The 8,320-nt window shown below is 53.1% G+C and overlaps 1 protein-coding gene across 1 annotated transcript; it reads left to right on the forward strand.

The window, feature by feature from the left end:
• The first annotated feature begins 4,365 nt into the window (after window positions 1-4,365).
• On the forward strand, window positions 4,366-5,498 carry C31H11orf96 (chromosome 31 C11orf96 homolog). Its single transcript, XM_074809778.1, has one exon. The coding sequence runs from the start codon at window positions 4,739-4,741 to the stop codon at window positions 5,099-5,101; it is 363 nt and encodes a 120-aa protein (XP_074665879.1). The 5' UTR covers window positions 4,366-4,738; the 3' UTR covers window positions 5,102-5,498.
• Window positions 5,499-8,320: the final 2,822 nt, after the last annotated feature.

Genomic DNA, 8,320 nt, shown 5'->3' on the forward strand with positions numbered 1-8,320 from the left:
CAGGAGACGGGAGTCGGGGTGTGCTGCAGAACAAGCCCCATCTCTTGCCTACGGAGATTTCCAGTCCTGCAGCTAAACCCTTCCCGATACCTGCTGGCTGCGGAGGGGAGAAGTGCTTATTCCTCACCTGTGCTGCCGAGCTCCCTGCGGCTGCCCCCCAAGTGCTGCCAGGTAGGATGCCCCTCGGTGTGGCCCAGGGAATGTGAGGGATCTGTCTTGAGGAAAATACTTCAACAGACATGTCAAGCATTTGAAATGCTGGCGACGCATTGCTCTCTTGGCTGCCTGACTGTGAGCGTGCGGGTGTGATCCTTAATGTATGATTACCCTCAGGCTGTCAGCTGCTGGGGCTGGCTTTGCTTCTATTTATTTTTTTTAAAAGGAAAAAAATGTTAAAAGGCTGCTGAAGTCCTGACTAGAAACACTGGAAAGGAAAATAAAGGATATCCAGCCAAATACATAAGGAAAGGGATATGGCAACCTTGAGCACATAGCCCTTGCAAGTAATTAGCCAAACAATTCCCTGGTGTAAACGCACTGACGTGGGCTCGAGAGAGGCTTGGCCGCCGAGTTAAGCTACACTCGGTGGTGCTGCTAATTTGTTCTGGCAGCAAGAAAGAAACAACAGTTTGCTTTTTTCCAGGCAGCAGACTCAGAGTGGGTTTCAGTTGGGCCTTGTTGAGTAACTTAGGTTCCCCCATCAGAAAAGTAGTTTCAGGTTTAAATCACGTGCATGCAGAGGAAGAGATGAGAGGCTTACCTCCTGCTTTCAGAAGCAGTTTGTATTGACTGCCTGTTTATTTATTTTATCCTTTCCTATTTGTAAGCTGGTATCTGTTAGGCTGCCGTTAGCTGAATGTTTTTAGTATTATTTTTAAAAATTCAGGGTGTGAACTATAGCAGGGAAGGAACCGCAACTCCTTCCCATTTCCTCATGGGAATGAGTTCACAGAGCAGGCTGCTGAGTAGAGATGCGCACACCAAGGTGCCGCGCGGTGGCTGACAGTACAAAATGCTGCCTGGCAGGACAGCGAGAGGCAGGTTTTACTCTCGAGCGTGTTTTGAGAGGAGATCTGAAACCCACCTGCTGGGAAGCAGCTTGTCCCGCTCCATTTCGGGGTGTTGAGGGCATCCACACTTGCATTGCCTGACTACAGGTTGTTTCTGTGCAAGTTTCTTTTTCTCCAGGAAGAGGCGAATCTCCCTCTCTCCCTCTTCTTCTTGCTCTTTCCCTTCCGTGGCATTCAATCTGGTAGCCAGCAAGGAGTAATAATTAATAGGCTATGCGTGTATTTCCTATAATCGCATTGTTAAACGAGTGACCCGATGACATAACTAATTTCCACGGTGCTGTTTAAGCAGCGTTAGTCGTTTCTCCTCCTGTGAAACCGGCGTTTTAACTTCCCAAGGCCCCAGAGCTGTCGAGTGGATATTTTATGTAAAACATGCAGCGTTTGAAACGTTCCAGCCCAGGGCACATGTTCCCCCCGGCCCCTGTGCAGCGCCCTGGCGTACAGCGTGACTTCAGCCCTGTACTATGCAGGGAAGAAATCCGCTCTGATGATCCACGCGGCAGAGAGTTTCTGTAATCTATACCATGAGGTCACATTTCAGTACCGGGAGCAGCCGAGATTAAAGTGATGATTTAAACCACTGGAGTAAATATAGTTTTTACATTAGCGCATTGCAGGCCTAACTTGGGGGATTATGTCACAGGATATTTTTTTCTGAATTGTCTCAAATAAAATCTTAAGGCCTGGTTATTACCATGGTGATGTTGCTCCAACTCAGCTCTGAAATTTCCCAGAGCATTTTATACTCAGAGGGAGTTAAAAGTTTGCTCTACCTGAAGTGAAACTACTTTGCTCTCATACTGAACTTTCCATATGAAACCAGACAGGCAGTCTGGACTGGGGATGCATGTGTTGAATTTCAGATATCAAGTCAAACAGCCTTTTTTTTGGCAGAATCTCTTATGCTAAAGCAGATTCAATTTACCTTGCTTCATATGAATGTGAGATGCTTTTTTCCACTGCCAGAACAAGGCTCCTGTGTCATCCCACAGCTTGTTTCTGCAGGATAGCCAAGCTCAGCCCCAGGAGCCCTCCGAACTGCTCTGCAGGCTCCTCGTCTCGGAGGGCTGTGCTTGGGAAACACAGTATGGCCCTCCCTGTGCTGCAGAATCGGGCTGTCAGGAATAAAAACTGTTGTAAATAGGGGCTCTTGGAGAGAAAGTCATCGTACTGCATTAAGGGCTGTATGGGCTAAATTTAGCCATTAAAATCAACAGCAAAAAACACAGCCTTCTCCAAGCTGGAATGATTCAATTTGACCAAACAGAAAATTGTTCCCTTATTAAGCTAATTGTATCTCCCAATAAAAAGGCTTCAAGCTGAACCTGGCCCTAAAGCTGCCTTGAGGAGCCAAGGAGCCGAGAGATTGCAGCCAGGTGCTTCATAAAGCCAAGGCTCTTAATGGTTTTTTTGTGCTGGCAAGAGGCGAAGCAGTCTGGACACACGCTAGCAAGTGCCTCTGGTCCCCTCTCTCCCAAAGCCGTATTCTTGTTTTGTTTTATCCCGTCTGAGACAGGGCTGTAATTGCAATGGTTTGGTCCCAGCGCGGGTCCCGGGGCAGTTTGAAAGGAGGAGGGACCAGTCCCAAGTCTGCCCCAAAGGCAAAGCTGAGACTTTCTGGTGGTGACCTTCGCAAACCCGAGTCCCTTTCTGCGTGCTGCGCTGTGGCACAGGACGTGTGTGCTGGATGGGTTTTTTCAGAGCACTTACCCACCTCTGCATGAAGAACACGTTTTATGGCGCAATGCAATCAACTAGCTTGGGCACGGGACCCAGAGCTGCTGGGGCAAGCGCAGATCTTCCTGCGGGCTAGTTTGCCCATGCTGGAGGTGCCCCGGGAACCTCTGGGCACACCGAGCCGGGGGCACCGACTGCTCGGCAAGCCTCGGGGCCCTGCGCGCTGTCACTGTCCCCTCACTAGCACAGACCAGGATTCCCGATGCCGTTGCTAAGCCTCTGCTTCCTTCCCGGTTCCTAACCAAGCTTCAAAAATATCCTCGAGTGGGTGAAGCTGTGCTGGAGAATGTCTTTATGGGAACAGTCTAACATTAGCCCTGAAAAGGGGACAGACTAACCATTTCAGGCTCTTCCTCCCTCCTGCTTTTCTACTCTGCTTCTTTCTAGCTCCTTTCCTATTCCTATCGTATGTTTTTCTTACGCTGTTGGGTTTTTCCATCACTGAGCTTCCTTGGCACGCACAGCTTCAAAGCGTGGTCCCAGCCGTCACTAATTTGCACGCTTTTGTTTCAGCTCAGTAATACTTGTACGCCCTTTTTGTCTGAGGATCCGATCCTGCGTCGTACCAAAGAAGTATTACAGAGCCCACAGGGGAATGGAGAATTTTAGGATCCCTTGTAAAAGGAGGGAAAAATGGAGTCACACCGAAGCAGGTGTTTAAATGACATTAGAGGTGGTGGAACTGGGAACGACATCCCAGTGCCTTGAGTCCTGCTTAACCCTCCTGTGGCTGATGGTTTCTTGCCTGGGACTATCCCAGGCTGTAGTTTCAGTCGGGGTCACTGCAGCATGAGGGTGTTCAGATTTGGGCTTGCCTCGGGGTTTCCTTTAACCCTGTGTGTGTTGTTCTGACGGTAGCGATCCCTGCTGGAAGCTGACGTGACAAACCTGTTCGTGTTCTTTTACAGCCATAGAAATCATAGTATTGATTTAAAAAAAAAAAAAAAAGCTGTGAGGTGAGATGTAGAAATCTGGACTATGCTGCAGCTCTCTGGGGTGGAGCGAGGCCTCAGGGACCTGCCCGATGCTCCACCGGGAAAGGGGTGGCCCGGGGCAAGGGGACCGGGGGAAGAGGGACCCGGGGGGGAGAGGGGACCCGGCGGGGAAGAGGGGAGCCAGGGAGGAGAGGGGACTCGGGGGAGAAGGGACCCGGAGTAGAGGGGACGGGGGGAGGAGAGACCCGGGGGTCGAGAGGGGACCCGGGGAGAAGGGACCCGGGAGGGGAGAGGGGACCCGGAGTTGAGGGGACCGGGGGAGAGGGGACTTGGGCGAGAAGGGACCCGGGGGGGAGAGGGGACCCGGAGTTGAGGGGACGGGGGGAGGAGAGACCCGGGAGTGGAGAGGGGACCCGGGGGGGGAGAGGGGACCCAGGGGGGGAGAGGGGACCGGGGAGCGGAGCCTGGGGACCGGCGGGCGGCGAGAGAGGCCGGGAAGGGGCGGCGGGCCCGAGCGCGAAGCCTCCGCAGGAGCGGCGGGGGCTCCCCCGCCCCGGGCCCTGCCCCCCGCTCCCGGGGGGGGTCTGGGGGCGGCGGCAGCGGGGCCGGTCGGGACGTCAGGCGGAAGGGAAGCGCCCGGCGGGCTGCAAGTGGGCTCCGCTGCCGTCTGAGCATGCTCCCGCGGGGGCAGCGCCGGGATATATAACGGCGCCGAGGCGCCGGCGGCGGCAGCAGCAGCGGTTGGGTTCTCGTGGTCTCCGCGCCTCTCCGCACGGCAGCCGCTCCGCGGAACATCGCCCCGCTCCGCGGAACATCGCATCGCATCGCATCGCCCCGCTCCGCAGAGCATCGCACCGCTCCGCCCCGCCGTTCTCCGCGGGGCTCGTCGTTACGCGGCCGCCGCTGCCCACCGGAGCCCGGGCGCCCGGTACGGCGGAAGCTCCGCGCCCCGCTCCGCCAGCCCCTGCGGCGGGCGGCCCCGGGGGCGGCAGGATGGCCGCCAAACCGGCCGAGCTGCTGGGCGTCTGCTCCAGCTACCAGGCCGTGATGCCCCACTTCGTGTGCGTGGCCGAGGAGTTCCCCCCGCCCGCCCGCCCCGCCAAGCCGCCCAAGGGCAAGCTGCGCCGGCCGCGGCAGTCCCGCTTCAAGACGCAGCCGGTGACTTTCGACGAGATCCAGGAGGTGGAGGAGGAGGGGGTGTCCCCCATGGAGGAGGAGAAGGCCAGGAAGTCCTTCCTGCAGTCGCTGGAGTGCCTGCGGCGGAGCACCCAGAACCTCAGCCTGCAGCGGGACCGCCTCGGCAGCTGCCGCCTCCGCAACAGCCTCGACTCCAGCGACTCGGACTCGGCCCTCTGAGGGCTGCTGGCCCGGCTGCTGGCCCGGCTGCTGGCCCGGCTGCTGGCCCGGCTGCTGGCCCGGCTGCTGGCCCGGTGGCACCACGGACTGGGCTGCAGGGAGCCGCCCCGCCGCTGGCCGAGGAGCGCCCGGGGCGGGATGTTTTCTAAGAAAGCGCTTGTACCTTCGTTTCTATTTGATTGTATGAAACTCTCTCCGTTTAAAAGACGAAAAAGACAAAAAAAAAATCTTTTCTATTCGTTAGAAGAAATGAGCTGTTTTAGATGCATTGAGCTGCTGGACTTTATATTTATTTTTGCATTTAAACCGTTGACTGCATTTATTTAATATGTTTCTACCTGAATGTCTGTTATTATTTCCATAAAAGAGTAATAAAATCTGATATATTTGCACAGTACATACTGGACTGTCCTTATTTCAGGGCTGTAACTGTCCTCTTTCAGCTTCCTTTGCCCCGTTGAGGGCTAAAGGGATTCAAAGGCTGTTGGCAGCTAGTGCAGAAGCAGTAATGTTTTCCTCGAGGATACTGTTCAGAGAGGTTTTGCAGTCTGTACTGTCAGGTACAAGCTAATGGGACAAGAGCCACGTTAGACTGATTTTAGGCAAGTTTCTTTGCTTCTTTGAGATCTTTGTGTTAACCTGCATTGATGTTTACGGAGCATTTATAACCGGTTGTGTCCGAGAACCTTCATGCGACTGGGCAAGCCTCGTGCGTTCACAAAAGTGCGTATATACTTTCTGTTCTCATCCAAGTTGTTTTTGTTTCTTGTCCCCTTCCCCTTCTGACCTGTGAGTTGTTTAGGGCAGCAGACGTGTTTCGTAGTTGGATAGAATTGCAGTTTTATTTACTAGAGCAAGTGGTACTACGCAGACATGCTTTTCTGGAGCTGAAAAGTGCCATAGGAGTGAAGCTCCACGGGCTTCTGTGTGTGTGTGCGTGCAGGTGCACGTAAGATTTTTGTAAGATTTTCTCTCTCTGCACTGTATGTGCCGAGGAGCATCTGAAGTGCTCTATAGAATGAAAAGCAAATTCCTGGACTGGGAATCCTGTGCTAATAGTGTGATCCCATGGGAGCATCTTCCTTCCAGGCAAACCTCCGGCAGTTGAAACTTCCCCGTTACTAGGTATTAGCTGGTAGTGAGCTGTAGCCTCTTAACATTTCTGTGGCAAGATTCTCTGGGGGGTTACAGCTTTTTCTTATGTCCCAGCTTTGCAGTGCAATCATCCTGATAAAACGGGGACAAACAGCATGCAGTGGGCTTATCGGGGGAGGTGAGGGCTGGGACAGAGGGAAAGGCTGGACGTGATGCAGATGGTGAACAGGGTGCCTAGTTAGGGCTGGCAGCCACCGGACCCCTACCCTCCGGGTGCTGCAGCACAGCAGATGACCAGCCTGAGGAGCCTGGTGGTGGCTTTGGGCACAACTGAAGCTTGGCTCTCTAGCTTAAAGCTGAGGAAAACCAGGGATGGGGGGGAGTTTGCTTTTGGACAGGTCCTCTGCCAACTTTCATAAATACAGGAAGAGTTTTCAAAACTCCCTTGCAGTAGGAGAGCCAGCTGAGTGCCAGCGCCAGGGGAGGGGTGCACAGGCCATTCAGCAGGTAAGGAAACAGGTCTGGGCTCTGCCCTGACCTCCTTGTAAAACAAGCATTTAAACCGCCCCCCTGCATGCAGTCTGTGAAACAGCTTGTCCCCCTTTGCCGTTAGACCCCGACGGCCGCTTTCTGTGCAGGCGCGGTACATAAACACACAACATCTACCTACAAAGCAAAGCAACTTGACCTCCAGAGCAGCTTCCAGCCAGGCAAACAGGACTCGGTAAGAAACAGTTACCAGCAGCTGGGCTAATTTTCCTCAACCAGTTCCTAAGGCTGTTACAATTCTGGGAGGTTTGGGTTTATGAAAGGGTTTGAAACATCTGTGGGAACTCTATAGCTGTGTGCCTAAATGTTGCATAATGTACACAGCGGGCTAACGAGCTCCATAAGATTTCCAGGGGTTGTACAGCATCCTCCCCACACTGCGGGTTTCAGACTACTTTTCAGTCTTGCATTCAGCTCCGGTACAATCCCTGTGATGACACACAAAGCGTGTGGTAGCTTCAAGAGGCTGTGAGCGCACGGTCCTCTTCCCCGCTCACGGTTTCTGTGCAGCAGCTGGGATTAATCGCAGGCCATTTACAGCCGCCCTTCCCATCCCCGCTCCAGCGTGCAGCTGTGCAGGAGGCACCGCAGGCTGGGCCGTGCCAGCCAGCAGCCCAGCATCAGGGACTCGCCTCCTGGAAAGGGGAAAATAGCCACATTCCCTTTGCTGTTTTGAGAGACAGGCGTGGATGTTAACGCAAAGAGGGTTTGAGAATCTGTTGTAGAATAATATTTGAGAAAAAGCCATATTCCAGTGGTTAGGCTGAATAAATAAGTTTCTTTTCAACCGGTCTTTGTTAACATTTTTCTGCTCCATCTCAAAGCAAATAACATGGGAGATGCCAGTCTAAAGATAGGCTAGCATTTCTCTTCCAAACAGTTCCGGTTGGGGCAAAAGGGTGAAAAGCCAGGGTGTTTTAGCTCTGTCCTGGAAAGGCCCTCCTGAATGCAGCTGCAAAAATAAACCTCCCTTCCAGTCTTCCTGCGCTGCTAATTTTGAAGGTTTCTCCTGCGATGGTTTTTAACATCATGGCTATCTGTCCTTTGAGGATTGCAGGAAGACCTATTAAATTCACTTTACTGAGGGTAATGACTATATCAAAGGGTTTTGAGTCTGTCACCTACTACCCAGGCTTGAGATGTGGGCTGTACATTTCCCCTCAGTAATTCACAGCTTAAAAGCATCCAGCAGATGCCACTTACGGTGATGCTCAGCATGGCAGGGAATAGGCACGAGCATTTTGAGTCTGCACAGGAAGGAGCCGGGAGTCAAACGCTCATGGCACCGCAGGATGGGCCTCAGGGCAGAGGGGAGACTGAGCACCCCAGGGCTGCTTTCAGCCCTATTTCTTCAAATTGCAGGAAATCACACAGCAGAATTTGTCTTTAATGGGACCTGAGTTTTGTTCTATCGCTTCATGCGTAAATCTTCCTGTCCTCTGCAGCGGGAGGAGCGCCTGGTGGGGTGAGTAAAAGCTTGAACTTGAAAGCAATTCTTTCATTCTCTTCTTGGTTTGTGTCCAGTCCCCTTCAAGCTCATCAGCATTTTTCCCTTTTGCTTGTGTTGAAACGCTG

The sequence above is a fragment of the Strix aluco genome, chromosome 31 (genome assembly GCF_031877795.1).
Source record: "Strix aluco isolate bStrAlu1 chromosome 31, bStrAlu1.hap1, whole genome shotgun sequence".
NCBI classification, from domain to species: Eukaryota; Metazoa; Chordata; class Aves; order Strigiformes; family Strigidae; genus Strix; species Strix aluco.

What these genes read in the sequence shown, in the direction of transcription:
- C31H11orf96 (XM_074809778.1), top strand. Translation starts at nt 4,739, where the DNA reads ATGGCCGCCAAACCGGCCGAGCTGCTGGGCGTCTGCTCCAGCTACCAG.